The 18279-nt window shown below is 43.6% G+C and overlaps 7 protein-coding genes across 7 annotated transcripts; 3 read left to right on the top strand and 4 right to left on the bottom strand.

Annotated features, from left to right (window-relative positions):
* Positions 1-523: 523 nt before the first annotated feature.
* Positions 524-2340, top strand: VTP01DRAFT_4112 (uncharacterized protein; the record flags this gene model as incomplete). The annotated part of the gene is made up of 3 exons (XM_069382759.1): positions 524-846; positions 2174-2183; positions 2257-2340. The coding sequence occupies 3 exons, from the start codon at positions 524-526 to the stop codon at positions 2338-2340; spliced, it is 417 nt and encodes a 138-aa protein (XP_069243527.1).
* A 1113-nt stretch (positions 2341-3453) lies between these two features.
* On the top strand, positions 3454-7990 carry VTP01DRAFT_4111 (uncharacterized protein; the record flags this gene model as incomplete). Its single annotated transcript, XM_069382758.1, has 12 exons — positions 3454-3610; positions 3668-3702; positions 3766-3907; positions 3967-4308; positions 4376-4594; positions 4656-4874; positions 4932-5155; positions 5222-5606; positions 5662-5800; positions 5863-6259; positions 6316-6514; positions 6573-7990. The coding sequence occupies 12 exons, from the start codon at positions 3454-3456 to the stop codon at positions 7988-7990; spliced, it is 3876 nt and encodes a 1291-aa protein (XP_069243526.1).
* A 39-nt stretch (positions 7991-8029) lies between these two features.
* VTP01DRAFT_4110 (uncharacterized protein) lies at positions 8030-9202 on the bottom strand (the record flags this gene model as incomplete). The annotated part of the gene is made up of 1 exon (XM_069382757.1): positions 8030-9202. The coding sequence occupies one exon, from the start codon at positions 9200-9202 to the stop codon at positions 8030-8032; it is 1173 nt and encodes a 390-aa protein (XP_069243525.1).
* A 178-nt stretch (positions 9203-9380) lies between these two features.
* VTP01DRAFT_4109 (uncharacterized protein) lies at positions 9381-10716 on the top strand (the record flags this gene model as incomplete). The annotated part of the gene is made up of 6 exons (XM_069382755.1): positions 9381-9489; positions 9553-9648; positions 9717-9855; positions 9914-10042; positions 10126-10352; positions 10538-10716. 6 exons carry the CDS (start codon positions 9381-9383, stop codon positions 10714-10716), a joined length of 879 nt encoding a protein of 292 aa, XP_069243524.1.
* A 488-nt stretch (positions 10717-11204) lies between these two features.
* On the bottom strand, positions 11205-12428 carry VTP01DRAFT_4108 (uncharacterized protein; the record flags this gene model as incomplete). Its single annotated transcript, XM_069382754.1, has 1 exon — positions 11205-12428. The coding sequence occupies one exon, from the start codon at positions 12426-12428 to the stop codon at positions 11205-11207; it is 1224 nt and encodes a 407-aa protein (XP_069243523.1).
* Positions 12429-14672: 2244 nt separating this feature from the next.
* VTP01DRAFT_4107 (uncharacterized protein) lies at positions 14673-16164 on the bottom strand (the record flags this gene model as incomplete). The annotated part of the gene is made up of 7 exons (XM_069382753.1): positions 14673-14774; positions 14841-15150; positions 15211-15453; positions 15507-15691; positions 15756-15861; positions 15930-16011; positions 16065-16164. The coding sequence occupies 7 exons, from the start codon at positions 16162-16164 to the stop codon at positions 14673-14675; spliced, it is 1128 nt and encodes a 375-aa protein (XP_069243522.1).
* A 900-nt stretch (positions 16165-17064) lies between these two features.
* Positions 17065-17484, bottom strand: VTP01DRAFT_4106 (uncharacterized protein; the record flags this gene model as incomplete). Its single annotated transcript, XM_069382752.1, has 1 exon — positions 17065-17484. The coding sequence occupies one exon, from the start codon at positions 17482-17484 to the stop codon at positions 17065-17067; it is 420 nt and encodes a 139-aa protein (XP_069243521.1).
* Between the last annotated feature and the right edge of the window lie 795 nt (positions 17485-18279).

The following is an 18279-nucleotide window of genomic DNA, read 5'->3' as shown; positions in this document are numbered from 1 at the left end:
AGGAGAAGATACGTACGTTAGGTATAAATCGCATTGAGGAGATGGGATAATATGAATTGCAAGTTTAACGTCAGTGTCCAAGGAGATGGTTATCTTTAGCACCCCATGAATCCGTTGGACTTTCAACACTAGCAATTCACGATACGGGTGCTTCATCCGATAGCATATCGACTTAGAATCGGCAATACTGTTTGATTGCAGAGATAATTATTCTTGAAGATGTATTAATCTCCTTCAAGATTAGTTTGATCGAAATTGCTGTCAATTTTCAGGAGAATGTATTGTTGCTAGAACTCCTCTACTGCTGTTCCTTATTCGTCTGGCTATGGGTCATCTACTTTATATTATTCTCGCAAGGAGTCGAAAGATTGTGTATACTGCTCAGCACAATGTCCTTTACCTAGTTGAGCGAAGCTCAAGCACACAAATTTTACATTAGATGTGGCTATAAAAAGCGCATATTTACCTTAATAATCTCTTCATCGACATCCGTATACAGTTGCACGCTCTTCAGCTTATCGACATGCGTTTCCTTCGCTCGTTGATCATTCTTGCACTCCTTCAAGCGGTTTTGATCCAAGCAAAACCTATCACCAAAACTAGCGGAAAACTTAATGTTCCCAAAGACGGTCGCACCGCTGCCATCATATCCCGAGAAAATAAAGACGTTACTGTTCAATCTATTGCGGATGCCGTTAGCCAAAAGGACGAAGTGCAAGCGCTTCGTAGACGCGAAACAGACGACAAGGACGAAGATGGGGACGAGCACGTAGAAGAAATGCAAAAAAATAAAGAAGAAGACAAAGACAAAAATGAAGATGACGATGAAGGAGAAGACGACGAAGTGTAAACATCTACAGAACGTACATTAGGCAGCTACTCCGCTTAGGGAGATCAGCAAGACTCTATTAATCCTTGACGTTCGAAACTATTAATAAACTCTACCAAGTAGTAGGCCAGTACATAAAGTTCCTCTGGAAGCATAGCAACCTTTTCGGTGTGGTTCGCTGCTGTCGCTGCCGGGGCACTGTGCCGTGCATGTCGAAGATTTGTTATTATAGGGACGCTATGCTATGCAACACCTGTTTAGCACATTGTGAGCTTGCAAGCAAAGCTAATCCATTTCTGGCCCACATGTTGTAAAGCACAGCAAGAGCACGCTTTGTGTTACCTGCTATCAAAATAAACTATGTGCCTTTGACAGACTGTGTTCGTGCGCTTGTACGCAGTTTTTGAGCTTGATTGCAGCGGTCTTTATAGATCGTATTTGGCAACCTCGTGACTGTACAACTTTATGTGCGGCAAGCCGATCACCCGGAACAATGAGGGACTCGCCTCTTAACCTTTTTTTTTTCAAAAAATAAAAAGTAATCTACCAGGATAGTGCAGTAGTAATACAGGCTGTGATATGCATAGTTGCGTAGATTCTGCCGCGTGTGACGATATTTGTATCTGATCAACATTTTAGTCTTTCTTTCCCTAGTCGCACGATAATCGCACGTACACATTATTTACATCGGATATACATGTTACCTTTCGCGATGCGCTGAGAGCACGAGGAGTGTGGTGACAGGAAGCATGATTAAGCAACCCTTGACGTCCGGGGGATCTATGCAGGATCGTGAAACAGGGGGCAAACCACGGGATAAACTAAAATAAAGACAAGCTTCTTAGGAGACCTAGCATTCGTCCCCGAGCAAGTTGAGGATTAGAAAGATTCAAGGCAATTAGCGGAATGGGCGCCACGAGGATGAGCAAGAGATCCGTCGTTGAGCAGGTCATGGGAAACGTGCTTCCTGTTAATACCTGCAGGTTGACAGGATGGTACTCACGTACACTTCAGCGTTCATCCCTCCCGTGGCACCCCCAGAGCTCTAGTCCCCATTAGAAATCTGGTCCCTTACTACTTGCACGGATTCTTTCGGGGAGAAACCGTCTACTCCACGCGCGACCCTCATGGATCTAAAGAACAAAGTCTATTTTGGATAAAGTCGGGAACATGCAAATCAGTTGTGATCTAAAAAAAAGCCAATCTTCTCGCGACAACATATATAAATCTGATCTGTTATTCAAAAGCGATCTCCCTCCTTCTTTCCTCTGCAAGACATCTTTCACTCTTGTTGTCACGTATCCATGAATCATTTAATCACAATTAAGCCCTTGAACCTCGAAGGTGGCCAGTGGTAAGAGTAGAAAGAAATATGTCTGCACGCCAGTTGTGGAAAGGTTGCTGACTTTTAGCTGTCAACACAATAGCGCTTGGTGTGGCAAATACGGACACAAGAGATCAAGTTGTCCACTTCTGAAATGAAAGTTGTATCTCACTCTGCAGCTGTTTGAATAAGCACATCGAGACGTTTACCCAGCTTGTCTCATGGCTTTCAACATAAACGACGTCACTCCTTTCGAAACGAACAACAACAAGAACAACAAAAGTTTACTGCTTAAAATATTGATATTTGGATAACCGGACCAATTAATCAATCAATCACTCCCCTCTTTCCCTCGCTGCCTTTACATGGTTCTTTATTTTCTTTTTGCTCTCTCTCACATACATCCCACGCCTTACACACACACATACTCATAACTTTATACATTTTTCATATGCGATCATCATGATGTTTGGGTTCTTTTTTTCATTCTCTTCCTTCACTGTACAGTGAATGTATGGATGCTTCTTCTTTTCTGCATGTAAATAAAACATCAACAGATGGGCTAGCACGTTACTCAAGGTCTGAGACTTTCCACGCTGCATATGGCAAGAAACATAAGATCTTACTACCGACTTGTCCTCCGTACATAGCATTTATTGCCAAGATAATAAGTAAGGAAATCTTGCATAGCTGATGACAGATTTAGGAGACCTGTACAGAATTTATGAAGACCTTGTATACCATTAGACTTATGGATTCTACTGAAGAAAGGCAAAAGTAAAAAGACTGACGCGTGCCTCCTTCTGTCTGTTTCTCTTTTCATCTCTCCTTTGCTCTACTCTTTTTATATTTTGCAAAACAGTACATAATATTTAAGCTATGTACAACAAAGTCCATCCACCGCGCAACTTGTGTACTGCATATCTTTGTGACAGTGAAAAAGCCAAGATCTAGCGTCAATGAAGCATCTCCACGTAGGATAACAAGCTAACTCTATGCAAGAATGCTGTTTATACCATAGGGATAGAATATAATGATGTAATCTTTCTCTGATTTTCGATGGAATAAGGTGCAAACGCAACAGCAGCTAGGATTCACCTAATGTAGTGATAAAATGCATTCTAGTGTCTTGCTTGAAACAATACAATTTGATCCAGAGAATTCTAAATAACAAGTGCGATATTAAATATATTAATGTTATTATGAGAATAATAACGAGATCGATTCTTACGGGTAACTCTCATGTAATATAATGATACTGATTGTGACAAAGGTGCACGCAGAACTTTGAAATACATACATGGCCTGGAAGTACACATCTGTCTGTCAGCATGAGCCGGGGAGACGCGACCGGCCTTTGAATTTACTGATACAGCTCCACGTTGCAGCCGCTCCAGGAAGAGCTTCATCTTGCCACTCTAGATCAGAAGCCGCTCCTTCTTGCAGGAAATCTCGGGGTATGTCCTTCAAAATGTGAGCATCTCGCAATTTGATCTTTGACGTTTTTCTTGCAGTCGCATGTCACTTTAAAATGCAGATGCTTACAAAGGTACAGGACGCAAACTTAACACTGTTACACGTAAAGAGATGAACTGAAAGTTGGCAACAATAGTTTGAATCCAAAAGCAATCGGGTTAAGGGATTAGCATTCCACCCAAAACGTCCGTGGATATTAGCTTCGTTGCATAATGGCTCCATCCAGCTCTGGGACTACCGCATGGGCACACTCCTCGAACGCTTTGACGAACACGATGGTAAAGCAATTCCCACTACTCTGAATACAAACGCGTCATTCTCAACATCAATACAACAGGTCCTGTACGCGGTATCGCATTTCATCCAACGCAACCGCTGTTTGTCTCGGGAGGTGACGACTATAAAATTAAAGTCTGGAACTATAAGACACGTCGATGCCTATTCACGCTTAACGGCCATCTTGACTACGTTCGCACGGTTTGTTTCCACCATGAGTATCCCTGGATTCTGTCAGCTTCGGACGATCAGACCATTCGTATTTGGAACTGGCAGTCGAGAACTTGCATCGCCTTGTTGACCGGACACAGTCACTACGTCATGAGTGCTGCTTTCCATCCAAAGAACGACCTTGTTGTATCAGCATCGATGGATCAAACGGTTCGTGTGTGGGACGTATCTGGTAAGCAAAGAGGCAGTAGTTTGAAGCATCTATGGCCGTACCTAATTTGTTCCTTGCAATGTCACAGCCCTGCGTAAGAAAAGCCAGGCACCTACACCCATGACATTCGAAGATCCCTTTGCCCGACAGAATTCCCAGGCAGATCTATTCGGATCCACCGATGTCATGGTCAAATACGTCCTTGAAGGTCATGACCAAGGTGTAAACTGGGCAGCATTTCATCCGACTCTACCTCTTATTGTCTCTGCCGGTGACGATCGCCAGGTGAAGCTATGGAGAATGAATGGTGAGCTTGCGCATATCTGGATGGTATTGATAGTAGGAGCTTTTACTTATTATTCCGTCAGATACCAAGGCATGGGAAGTTGACAGTTGTCGAGGACACTTTAACAACGTCTCCAGCGCTGTGTTCCACCCTAGGCACGAACTGATACTCTCGAACGGAGAAGATAAAACAATCCGAGTGTGGGACATGACAAAGCGCACTTCTGTTGCCACTTTCCGCAGAGACCATGATCGTTTCTGGTGTCTCGCAGCTCATCCAGAATTAAATTTGTTCGCTGCAGGTAAGCAATGCTCAGTTGAATTATATATGACTTGCATAAATCTCATTATATGGCCAGGTCACGACAGCGGTCTGATCGTCTTCAAGCTGGAAAGAGAGCGTCCAGCGCATCAAGTTTATCAGAACCAGCTATTCTATGTCAAGAACAAGATTGTTCATGTGCATGACTTTGCAAGCAGCGCTGATCAAGAACTTATAAGCGTCCGTCAGCTTGGTTCTCAGTACACGAATCCTCGTACGCTGTCTTACAATCCTGCAGAGCGTGCAGTTTTAATTTCATCGGTGAGTCACATTCAGCTTACATCTTCTGACATCTGCCAAATTTATTGACCATATTGTCCTCCGTAGCCTCACGAAGGCGGTATCTATGAATTGTATGCGCTCCCAAGAAACTTTACAGGCACTCTCAAGGAGCCCTCTGACGAATCAAAGAGAGGAACAGGCCACTGTGCTATTTTCATTGCACGCAACAGATTTGCTGTTTTGGACAAGGTCAATCAACAAATCCAGATACGTGACTTAACAAATACGGTTACCAAATCGTTCAAGACGCCTGGACAAGTCAACGAAATATTTTATGCTGGTACTGGTAATCTGCTCATGTCTACACCGACGTCCGTCATCTTGTTCGATATCCAGCAAAGACGCGTCGCTGCCGAATTATCTGTTGCATCCGTGAAGTATGCTGTATGGTCTTCCGACATGACCATGGTGGCTCTCCTTAGCAAGCATGGTATGAATTGCAATGATTGTATCATTAGCTGATACTCACATGGAATGCTTTACAGCTATCACATTTGCCGATAAGAACTTGCAGCAAAAGAGTCAAATTCATGAGACTATCCGCATCAAGAGTGGTACATGGGATGATTCAGGAGTATTTGTCTACTGCACTTTGAATCATATTAAATATGCCTTGCCACAGGGGTAAGCCATTCATGATGAGATCAGCCGGTCAGCATGCATTTTAAGTAACCATATCCATCTAGCGACAATGGTATCATTCGCACTCTGGAACAACCAGTCTACCTGACCCGCATCAAAGGAAAGAATTTGTACGTACTTGATCGAGACGGAAGAGCAAAGACCGTTTTGATAGATCCTACGGAATATCGCTTCAAGCTTGCGCTTGTTAAGAAGCAGTACGAAGAAGTCCTCCATATCATTCGCAACTCCAATCTTGTAGGTCAAGCAATTATTGCTTACCTTCAAAAGAAGTCCTATCCAGAGATTGCCCTTCATTTTGTCCGGGATAACCAGACCCGTTTCGAACTTGCTCTTGAATGTGGTAACCTTGATATTGCATTGGAAACTGCAAAGGCGATCGACAAGGACGAATGCTGGAAGAAGCTTGCAAATGAGGCCTTGCGTCAAGGCAATTTCAAGGTAAAAACGTTTTTATATTTTCCAGTAAATAACCAGAGCTAAGGGATATTTCATAGATCGTGGAAATGGCGTATCAACGCACAAAGAATTACGACAGCCTTTCCTTCTTGTACCTTATCACCGGCAATGAAACAAATCTCCGCCAGATGTTGAAGATTGCTGAGCTTCGAGGTGATCCTGTATCTCGCTTCCAGAATGCACTGTATCTTGGGGATACGGCTGAACGTGTTCGCTTGCTTCAAGATGTTGATCAAAGTGAGTCCGGATTGTCAGCTATACTAGCTTATAGACGCTTACTTACTCTTCATCGCAGGTCCTCTTGCTTATCTGGCAGCTAAGTCTCGCGGTCTAGATGAAAAGGCCAAGGAAATATTGGAAGCTGCCGGCAAAACAGAGGAGGACGTCCAATTACCATCTCCGGGTGAACAGGTGACAGGCTTGCCAGAACCTAAAGCTAAATTGGATGATCCCAACTGGCCTCTGTTGACTGTTTCTAAAAGCTTCTTTGAGGGCGCCTTCGCTGCCGAAAGAAATGGTGCTAACCCCATTGCAGCACCACCTGCGTTTTCGTACGACGACCAGATCGATAACATTGAAGAAGCTGGCGGAGATTGGGGAGCAGATGAAGACGATACGTTTGGTATTAGCACCAAACCAGCTGAGGACGACTTGCTCGGTAACGAACAAGAAGCCAATGAGGAGAATGAAGAAGGTGGAGGATGGGATATGGACGATGATATCAAGGCAGACTTGGACGCCGAAATTAGTCAAGCTGCTGCGCAAGAAACAGCATCTTTCGTTGCACCGACTCCAGGTACCAACGAAAGCACCGTCTGGACACAAAATTCACCATTGGCCGCCGATCACATTGCGGCTGGATCATTCGAAAGTGCTATGCAGACCTTGAACCGTCAAGTTGGTGTTGTCAACTTTGAACCACTCAAAACACACTTCCTTTCTATATATCAGGCGTCACGCATCCAAGTTTCAGCAATTGCTTCCACACCGTCTCTCTCCGCAAATATCAGACGCAACCCGGAGGAATCGAATGCTAGAGCCAGTTTGCCTGCTGTCGTTTTTGACTTCCAAAATATTGTCAACAAGCAATTGCAGCTTGGATACAAATCTTTCACGGCTGGTCGTCTGGCAGCGGCTGCAACGCAATTCAAGACGATTCTTCGTTCCGTCTTATTTACAGTTGTTTCCAACAAGTCTGAAGCTGACGAAGTGGACCAGTTGATTGATATCTGCCGAGAATACATTGTTGGTCTCGCTCTGGAACAAAGACGCCGTACGCAAACATCCGATGTTAAGCATGCGCTCGAACTTGCAGCATACTTCACTCACTGTCAACTACAGACACCTCATCTTCAGTTGGCTCTTCGACAAGCCAGCAAACAAGCGTTCAAGGTCAAGAACTTTAGCACAGCTTCTCAATTCGCTCGTCGATTATTGGAGCTTGCACCACCGAAGACGGTTGCCGACGAAGCGCGCCAAATTCAAAGTGTCGCCGAACGCACTTTACGGGATGAAATTGATATCAACTATGACCAATACAACCCATTTGTCGTCTGCACAATCACATTTGAACCTATCTACAAAGGATCGCCCAAGTCTGAATGTCCTTTCTGCCATGCTTCTTACAAACCTGAATGCGAAGGCAAACTCTGCACTGTCTGTGAAGTTTCTCAAATTGGCGCAAATGCGACTGGATTGCGAGTAATGATATAATCTAGATTTGAAACGAAAGAAAAAATATAGTTTACACATTTATGTTTTTGCACCAAATGGGCAAATGATACCGACGTGGGGATCAAGGAATTTTGGATACAAGGGAAGCTCAGCGTCAAGGTGAAGGTCGATGCGTAAGAATGGTTCTAGAAATAAGGGTGCAGTAATGATCATGAATGCCAAAGTGAGTAATCGGCCAAGCCAAATAGGCAGACGATAAGAGTTTGTGTGGGGATTTGACAATATGGTTGCCACACCTTGGAGGAGAAAGAAGATGGTTTGTCGCATGAAAACGCCTGGACGATGGATATACTCGGTGTAACCGACGATGGTCATAATAATATATTCGTGAACGAGACCCGAGTACGTGAATGCTGCTAACGTGCCGGCGATATGTCCAAGACTTTCGTTACTGAACATATCTTTCACAGGTGTGAATGCAAATATTTTGAATGCACGACGTAGTAATTGATGCCACCGTTTTGACCACAGTTCGTGCACTGAGCGTGCCAACCATGGACTATCAAACATGGGCGGTTGGTCGCGCAAGGACGTAAAAGACTTGCTCAAAAGCCGTTTCTTTTCCTTGCCATCGTTGCTGTCTTTGATACCCACAGACTGTATCAAAAGACGTGTTGATGCAAAGACAAGCCGGTAAATTGACAAAATTGCCACGTGCATGACCATGGCAATTCCAAAAAAGCTGTAATAGTAATAGTAGGAAGCAATGTAGGCTAGATTGTGCTCTCGTGATACTGACGGAGGTTCCTTGCATACACGAAGAAATCCATCGAGTAATGCCATGGTTGGAACTGAGAGCAGAACAAGTACGACTCCTTGGATAAACCATCGAAAGCCTTGTTTGCGTATCTTGGAAACATCAATGACCTTCTCGTCGTTCTTCTTTTCTTCTGCGCGTTTTTCCTGCCACTGCGCTGCAGCGTCTGTAAATGGCGATGACAAGGAAGCGCCTGCGCGACGGCCTGTGAGCAGCATGGCGATAGCCACAAAGCATCCTGCGACACCAACGACGGCGCGGTCAAATTTCTTGCCGCCTTGCCCATTGTGCAAAACAGGTACAGCGAGCTCTAGTAGGACGATGCTGTAAAAGATAAGAGCTGATGGAGGAGATGACCTGCGATGTATGAGCAAGTAATACAAGACGGCCGGGATTGCACAAGTCGTATACAAGCCGAGACGATCTTGGGCCATAAGCTTGTAATAATCGTCGTATTAAAAATGGTTGTAGCAAAGATCGGACGGCGCAAATCATGCAGTCCCTGGAACGAGTTGCAAATGCAAAATGCTTATCGTGCGTGTTGATTGCATCCTATTATCTCTCTTCCTCACTTCCTCTCTTCTCTTGCACATTTTCTCAGAAACAGAGAGTATGGAAGAAAAAGGCCAAACCACGGACGTAGATGCTTCCATTGCAGAGTCGAAGTTGGTGCGAAAAATCAATTGGACTACGATGCCACTTTTGAATGCAATCCAATCAGGTGTGTTTATGTGTCTAAAAGCAACACCTTAGCTTATTGATAAAGCGACCCTCAATTACTCAGCTGTGCTCGGCATTTTTCGAGACACAGGCATTACAATGGGGCAGTTCAGTTGGTTAGGTGCTACATTCTACGTAGGATATTTGGCGGCCCAGGCAAGCAAAAAGATGAAGAACGAACTACGAACTGATAGGCATTTCCAACTGACGATCCTTGGAGCATATTAGATTCCCAATTCACTGCTGATGCAACGATTCGAAATATCAAAATACCTTGGTCTTATTCTGATCGGTTGGGGCACCGTCCTTGGGTGCACGGCGCTGTGCTGAACCTTTCCACAATTGGTTGCACTTCGAATCTTACTCGGTGCATTTGAAGCGCCCATCTATTCGTGCATCTTCCTGCTTATTAGCACTCTGTACAGGCGGTCGGAGCAAGTGATTTGGTGCTTGGGTATCTTCATCACTAGCGATGCAGCTATTGTCACAGGGAGCTTCATCGTGTATGGCTTAGGATACATTGATGGAGCACTAGGTATCAGTGCCTGGGGATGGTTCGTAAAACGGAAATGACAAAATCAATTATGCAAAGTTTTTCGTAAACTAGAAGATATCTACCTTTGAACATCAATTACAGGTGCATGATTTTGTGGGGCGGTATCACTATTGTCCTAGGTATACTTTCGTTCCTGTTCTTGCCGGACAAGCCGACATCGAGGAGTTTTCGGCTATCATCTGCAGAACGCGCAATTGCTGAAGAAAGAATACGAGAGAATGTTGTCGTGCGAAACAAGGAATTCAAATTGTCCCATATTAAGGAAGCAGTCACCGAGTCTCGACATACTGCCATACTCTCTTGGCTTTGTTGATCAATCTTGAAAATGGAAGCATGAGCGTTTTCAAGTCACAGATTATCACTGGATTAGGTTTCGGGGTATTTGCATAATATCAGCTTCCGCGTATTGTATTGCTAAAGATATTGATCCTCTTTTGCTAACTAAAAATCAATCGCCTTGGCACATAATAGAATCTACATGCCATACTTTTAGGCATCCCAGCATCCATTGTCAACGCTGGATTTTTAGCACCTGGCATGTGGCTCAGTCGTCGATACAGCGAAGTTGCATACGTTGCCGCGATATACCTGCTCGTACCATTTATCGGTAATATCCTCTTAATTGACCTTGCCGTTTGGCGGATCCCAGCTCGCTGGCTTGTATCTATGTGACTCTGGGCCAACCTATGCCTTGGTTTCACATCTGTTGCAAATAAACGTAGCTGGATACACGAAAAAGATATTCTACAATGCAGCTATTGTTGTAGCCTACTGTGTAGGAAATTTTGTAGGGCCACTCCTTATGATGGAGAAAGAGAAGCCAAGATACCCAACGGCCATGATCACGAACGCAGCCGCATCTTTGCTATCTGCAGTCATTTTCCTTTACGTTCGCTGGCGTGCTGTGCGGGAAAACCGACGTCGACGCCAAATGCGTGAGGGTGGTCAAGTTCCCCCTTCCCGTCATAATAGACAAGAATTAGTTCTTACAGACAAGGAAGATTTGAACTTTATGTATCGAACTTGAACATTCTCTGATCATCAAGAAAAAGTATTAATTTAAGCTAGAACATAAAAGAAACGCAGATGCAACTAAACAAAACAAATATGCTGTGTATCATGTATGGGAAAGGAATGGATAGGAATGGATGCAAAACGATCTAATCTTCATCTTCATCTTCTTCATCCTCCTCTTCCTCGTCTTCTTCTTCTTCGTCTTCTTCGTTATCGCCATCGTCATCGTCATCGTCATCATCGTCACCTTCCTCTTCATCACCTTCTGGCTGGTCATTTGCTTCTTCAGAGCTCTCTGCATTGTCGCTCTCATCGGTAGTTGAGTCCGGCAAGGAAGCGTCTTGTCCATTGTCAACGGTACCGTTTTCTTCTTCCTCTGCTTTACCGGCAGGTGCACTTTCTTTTTCCTCGTCCTGACCAGCAGTTGCGCTTTCTTCGGTGTTATCTACGTATTTGGCTTCGTGCAGTGACTTGTTGGCAGGTGTAGCTTCTGCTTGATCAGAATTCTCAGTGGCTTCAGCTTGAGCGGGATCCGCAATCTTCATTTCCACGTTAGGAGAATGCTTATCCTGCACCTTTGCCTCGTCATCCTTGCTTTCCTGGACTTCGGCTTTCTTGTCTTTATCAGTTTTGCTTTCTGGAGCCCGGTCATCAGACTTCGGATCCTGGCCCTTGGTTTCTTTGGAGCTTTTGTCACCAGTCTTGCTATCTTCCTTTTTGCTTTCTTCAGATTTCTTCTCTGCCGCCTTGCGCTCTTCTTCTTTGGCTTTCTTATCAGACTTGTCCTGTGTCTTTGCATCGGATGCACCAGTTGACTTGTCTTTGTCGCTGTCATTAGCTGAAGGCTCTGGTGACGTTTGCACTTCTTCGGATTCTTGACCACTACGCTTGCGTAACGCATTCAAAACGTCAAGAATCGATCCACCACTTTGTGGCGTGTTGCTGGCAGTAGCGTCACTGCTTCCACCAGCCTCACTTCCACCCCCGTTTTCGTCGTCATCCTGGTCCTCTTCCTCGGGCTCGTTATCGTCCTTGTCTTCGTCATCGTCTTCTTCGTCGTTATCGTCATCTTCTTCGTCATCATCATCGTCATCATCGTCATTGTCATCATCATCTTGATCATCTTCGGCCTTTTTCTTACTCTGCTGTGAACCTGCGGCTGTAGAGTTGCAGGAGAAAGTGTAAGTATTGTTCTTGTCTGGAACAAGGGTGCATCCAGAGGCATCGAACGAAGGCGAGGGTGCAGCGCTGCTGTCTTCACGTTTGTAGATGACGCCTTGCGAGTCATACTGTGCAATATGCACTGGATGAGATTGAACAGCTGCTAAAAGGCCCAAGGCTGCAAGAGAAATAGGAATGAATAGACGCATTGTATCAGGGAATGAAAACGAGCGTAGGAACAGTTCATGAAATGAAAGATGTATCCATTTGCTTTATAAACAGTAAGCATCCCCTAAGGGCTGGCAAATGGGAGACTATACAACTGCTCCTTTATTTCATATTCCTTGCAGAAGGGAGATACTACTGGCACTGCCGTCACTGCTCACTGCTTCTCACAAACCAGCTGTTGGATACTCAATTTTTATGAGCTGCACCCAATCACACATGTGATTGCCTACGGTGAACAATGAAAGGCACTGTTACTCAAATTCATAAACCTCTTTTTTTTTCGGTGAGAGTATTAAAATAGTAAATGATCAAGTGTTGAACGTAGCATATGCATCTAAGAGTGCACATCATCAAGGAGACTTGCCATGAAAAAAAAATGCGGTTGTACAGAGGATAATGAGGCAAACGCAGACCAGACTAATAAGTTCGCTAAACATTGATTCATTGATTGAAAGTTAGAACCACTCCCACCGTTTTTCACATCGGGGATCACTTGCAAACTCGATCAATTTAATGAATATCTACCGAGAATGCTCGTTACTTTATTTTGGATATGTAAATTGCGTGCGCAACGACGAACAGCAATATTCTGCCTCCTCGAACCTTGCGCGCTCCCCCTCCTCTGTCTCTATTTCTTATGCAAGTAGCCATCAATGTCCACTGTACACGAGAATATGCTTGGCGGATGTCTTTGCATCGAGGAGAATGGAATGCATACATGTTTCTGAAATTTCTTTTTACCTACACCGTGTTGTTATAGTGGTCGTAATCATCTGATGTCAGCCCTGCAAGGGTGCATTGACTTGGCGGAGAATGCTGCCAAAACCATTAATCTCAACTGTAGAACAAACCAATCACGCAATACGGGCAAAAATCACTTAACATTTACTGATTGTATTCAGCATTTTTAAGCAACTCTCAAGATATGACATGAAGAACCGCTAGCGAATCGGTCGATTGCATCCCAGGGAACAGCAACTACAGGCCTTTATTCCGGGGTCAGGCTATCTGATTCATATACAAGGAAAAGAATGGAAGCATTGCGAGCAAAACGTTTATTTTCACATCTAGAACAGGAGTGTGCACACAATATTTTGTCAACGATTACTTCTCGTCATCGTTCTACTGCTCCGACATTGACTGCTATCTACTGCAGTAATACTGGATTTTGAGAAAATGTTTGCGCTGCTTCAGACAATACTTGCGCTGTATAATAATGCACTTTGCGGCCTGGAAAGAGACAATTGCGGTGCCACCTTTAGATTTTGCGGTCATGATGTATAGGGTTTTGAGACTTGCGATATTCGCGCAATGATGTGCATTCAGTGCAAAGAATGCCCCAGGCAGCGAGAGCACAAATACGTGGTGAGCCATAGGTAGTTAAGTTATATCATCTTCAATGCTTACCACTCCTAAATAAAGCATGTGAGCATGTTATGTAACAAAGCCTTGAGGGAGAAGAAATGTATGCTTCTGCGGGCAGCCAATCAATGACTTGTTTCACATGTTGAGACGATCGAACATATTTTATAATGTTGATTTGAGGCGAATACCAAGATATGGTCAGCCGCCGTTTTTAATAGTCTTTCGGCTGAGGCCATAGGGTGGAAGTCTATCTCTATTAACTGAGTCCACAAAGGTAGTATGTCTGGCTGGCCCTCCCTCCCTCCCTCCGCTCGTATTCTCATTGTATGATGATAATTATGTATTAGAGACAATTTCTTTTACATTTCGACAAAATAGAGCTGTCCATAGGCGAAGGATAATGTTATCAAAGCAAGAAATTCGCCGTTGAAACAAGTCATGTGTGACGGAAATATTGATGCGGTTAGTCAGATACAACATCCAGGTCTGCACTCAAAGATTTCAGCAGATACATGATAGATGAATGGAATGATAAAGAAAGAAAGAAAGAAAGAAAAAAAGAAAGAATGTATGTAGTAGGGACAGTAAGCGGCATATGCTCCTTTTAAATGTTTGTATCGTCAACGCATGGATGCCACGTACGCGCGCTTGAACAAGAGTTCGATCTGGTCGAATTCATGCATAATACAAACATGACAAAATCGGTTTGTATGCAACAAATTTTCAGAATGCAAATGTAAACAAAGGATCAACGCAAATGATCTTTACTTTCGACTGTAAATAGGAGCCTAGTGTATGCCCCGATATGGCGATCATTTACCGGATTTGCAGGTTTGCCAACTTTTTGATTTTAATGCAGATTATCGAGAAAATAACACATCTTTCTTGCCGTTTTTACATATTTTGTATAATAACGTTTGTAAAAATGGTAGATAATCGTGTTTCCGTCGGATTATTGAAAGCTAAAACACATGATCGGTAAGTCATGCTGGCCATCCTCCTCCCAAGATCGGATAAGCGGAATTTACCTCGTCAAATTCATTGCTTGCTTGCGCTGCATGCTTTGTATTCTTCTTCGCATGCAGTTTTTCTTTTAGTATCAGTAGCCTGTCGCGTGCCGCACGTTCCATCTCGAGTTTTACAAGCTGGCGGGGAATCATTTCCTCACGGCCATCGAGCATTACATCCAGATCGATGGATCGATCCAACTCTCCGTGATTCATACTGTTAAGCTGCAAATCTATCTGATTGATTATCCTATCCACTTTCTCATTTCTGTCATCTGAGAGCTGTGACTGTGCAGGTTCCACGGACATCATGCTAAAGTCAAAGCTATCACTGCAAATCGAGTATTTGTACGTAAGCAGAATTGGTCATACTGTCGATTGATCAACTTACGATTGTTGCATCCGTTTCTGCAGCAGTGGTTTTATCGTCTCGACCCAACTTTTGCCTTTCAGAATAGACGCCACCTTCACTGGATATCGTTTCATGCCATCCAGCTCCCATATAAAGCCTCCAACAGGCACATAGGCGGTGTAATGATGGATATTGGTGTCGTCTACAATGGTTTGTGGTTTTCTTCCTCTTGTCTTTTTTGTAGGTCTGTGCGGATGTTTCGCTCTGAATTTCGTTTGAGCACTGCAAAGCTGACAGTTATTCTCACGTGTCTCGTTTTACCCCAAGAGTCTTACCTTGCAAAGCTGTTGTGAGTTTGTCGTAGAAGCTTGTCATTTCCCAGTGCAGTGCCTCTCAATACAGAATCCACATCTGATAGTATATTCTTGAGATTTAAAAGATGTTCTCCAATGTCAACGAGGTGCGAAATATTGAACAAAACGCTTAGCAATGCAATAGTTGCGCACATATTGTTAATCACCTGAAATTCAAACATGTACACATAAGAATCCTCCTTGTGTTTGCAATTAAGCCATAAAACTAACTTGGCATGCAAAGAATACTTGGGATAATCCTTGTTCCATATGGATATTATCGGGTATCGGTTCATCTTCCTTATACTGAGACGCCAGAATTAAGCCATAGGATGTCCTAGAACCAGAATGGTAAGCGCACCAAGAAATACGCTTTAGTTCGGTTTCTTTGTTCGGTTTATTTACTCTTTAATCAGGTCTGTGTCGTAAACTTCCTCAACCTTGACATCCTTTGCACCGTATGTCTTACACATATCGGTGAAGATCGCTATTAATGCACGCGTCAAGCGGATCGATTACGAAAGAGTAGCTTTATTATACCTGGATCGGATTCGATGAGACACCAGTCTTGGCCCTCGAAATCATCCAATGACCGTTTTTGAGAGGTTGTGGAGCATTCGCTGTTGTTATTTGTTGTCATTGAATGACAATGTTTTAACCAAGTTTGAGTGGTTCGAGTTGGAAGAGAGGAGACAGCATCTTAAGGCTGCGAGAAAGGGAGACTCAGATTCAGAGTCGTTATGGTAACACACACTGTCCGTCCATCATAGCTCCCGGTTTGAGCTTATACACTTCCCACCGAGTGTCTACCTAAATCCAAAACCATATATGCGATCTTCTCTTGCATCTTAAATAGATGCACAAATGCGGGTTCGAATATATTTTATCTGGCTTGGATGTCCAGTCATTGGAGCACATGCCCTGTCTAGATTCGATAACTAAAATTCTGCGGAGACAAGTTCAAAAGTCAAGGTTTTTCTTCGCGCTGTAGTGATCAACATAACGATATGCTTTCCCGAGCTTGAGATATATGACATATGCACACTGTAGTATACTTGCATCACTTAAGTAGGCTGCTGCAAATAAGCTATTCAGGAGAGGGAGATATCCAAAGAAAACAGCGAAAATAATATACAAATGTGTTACTTAGAAGCTCTCTGATTGAACACGAGTATAAAATCTTTATCAAACGTGATTATTGTATCCATTTATAACGCATAATGCATTCGCTTGTCACATGATCATATAGAAAGGTCTCTGCTAGCATAGATCTGAATTCAGCATCTTTGAAACATAATAATTTCTACATAAAATATGTTCTAGACGAAAATAAGTCTATGATTGATCGGTCTCAGACTTGTTAACAATGCGTCTTTCAAAAAGCTATCTGCAAGGAGCACCTTCACTGTGGAAATATTAGGGACTATCAAGAGCAATAAGTTCCTTGGGAACAGTGATTGCTGGACAGCAAACAAGTTGAAATTATTATTTATTGAGAGCAAGAAATGACCGATGCCAATTAATGATGCTAGAGATCGTATTACGGCTGTGCTTGCTCCGCATTGCTGTTGTTCTCATCGGCTTGATCATGTTCATAGTGTGGCTTCTCTCTGGGTTCGTTTTCATCCGGTTCGTTTTCATCCGGTTCGTCCTCGTCTGGTTCGTTTTCATCGGTACCACCAGATAGGTCTCTAGTCTTCAATCCTCCTCCGTCTTTGGCTACATGTTCTACTGTAGTATGAGCGATGCTGACAGCGTTTCCGCCAGGAAGACTGCCGGTGGCGGTTTGGGCCACATCCAGGGCTGCATTTGCATCAGAGACTGCGCCAACTGCATTTGGATCTGATTGCTGCTGTAATTGATGATCTTTCTCTGTTGCTTTAGGGCCAGGATGAGCATTGGCAAGCACCAAAAGTCCTTCGATGAAAGCGATGATGAAGATACTGGCTTTGTAACGCATTTCTTTTTCAGATATTGATAGTTGTATACATCTGTAAGCCCTTTTATGTTGTCGGAGACCGCGAGAACGTACTCTCCTTTTTGCTCCTGAATGCCAGGATACCTTTCGTACTACACGGTCAAGGGATAACGTGTGTATTCATACAGGTACCTCACTGATGCATGCATCACGACATACATTTATATCGGAGAACCATCCTAGAACGCTGGCTCCGCTCACTCCTAGAAATATAGCTATAGCATCGCACCACTAACCTCGGCGTTGATCAATATGCAGTCTAGGCGCAGCTGATTTAATCGTAGGTGATAGCATGTGTATGCAGATTTGAGAGCCCTATAAGGTGCAGGTCGCTCGACTTGATCAGAATTTCTTGCATTCACAGGGTTGTATTTTCGTACCGCGGTACACTCCTACGTGACAGTGCATGTAAACAGGCTAACTGATGGCATCTGTCATGAAGTAGTATGAAACCAGCAATGCCAGATGTTTGGAGAGCAGGGTATGTCTGCCAGTAGTTCGTTGTAGACAGCGGGTAATATCATAACAGACATTAATAATAAACTTGGAGGTCTTATATGGTCGCCAAAAACTGATTTTTATTACTTGCAATTGCTATTACTGACATGTTGTATAGATAATATTGATACTCAAAACAAAGAAAAAAATCGAGAAAAGAATACATGGATGTCAAAGCATCGCCGTCTTTCTTCTCTCCTATTGTTCTTTCTAATGCGTCGCCTGATGTTCAGTTCTTAGGATATCGGCTTTGACATCAACGTCAGGATTGAGCTTGAC

Source organism: Rhizomucor pusillus, assembly GCF_041956525.1.
Source record: "Rhizomucor pusillus strain CBS 183.67 unplaced genomic scaffold VTP01scaffold_2, whole genome shotgun sequence".
NCBI classification, from domain to species: domain Eukaryota; kingdom Fungi; phylum Mucoromycota; class Mucoromycetes; order Mucorales; family Lichtheimiaceae; genus Rhizomucor; species Rhizomucor pusillus.
The sequence above is the reverse complement of the archived record's forward strand: the minus strand, read 5'-3'. Positions and strand labels throughout refer to the sequence as shown.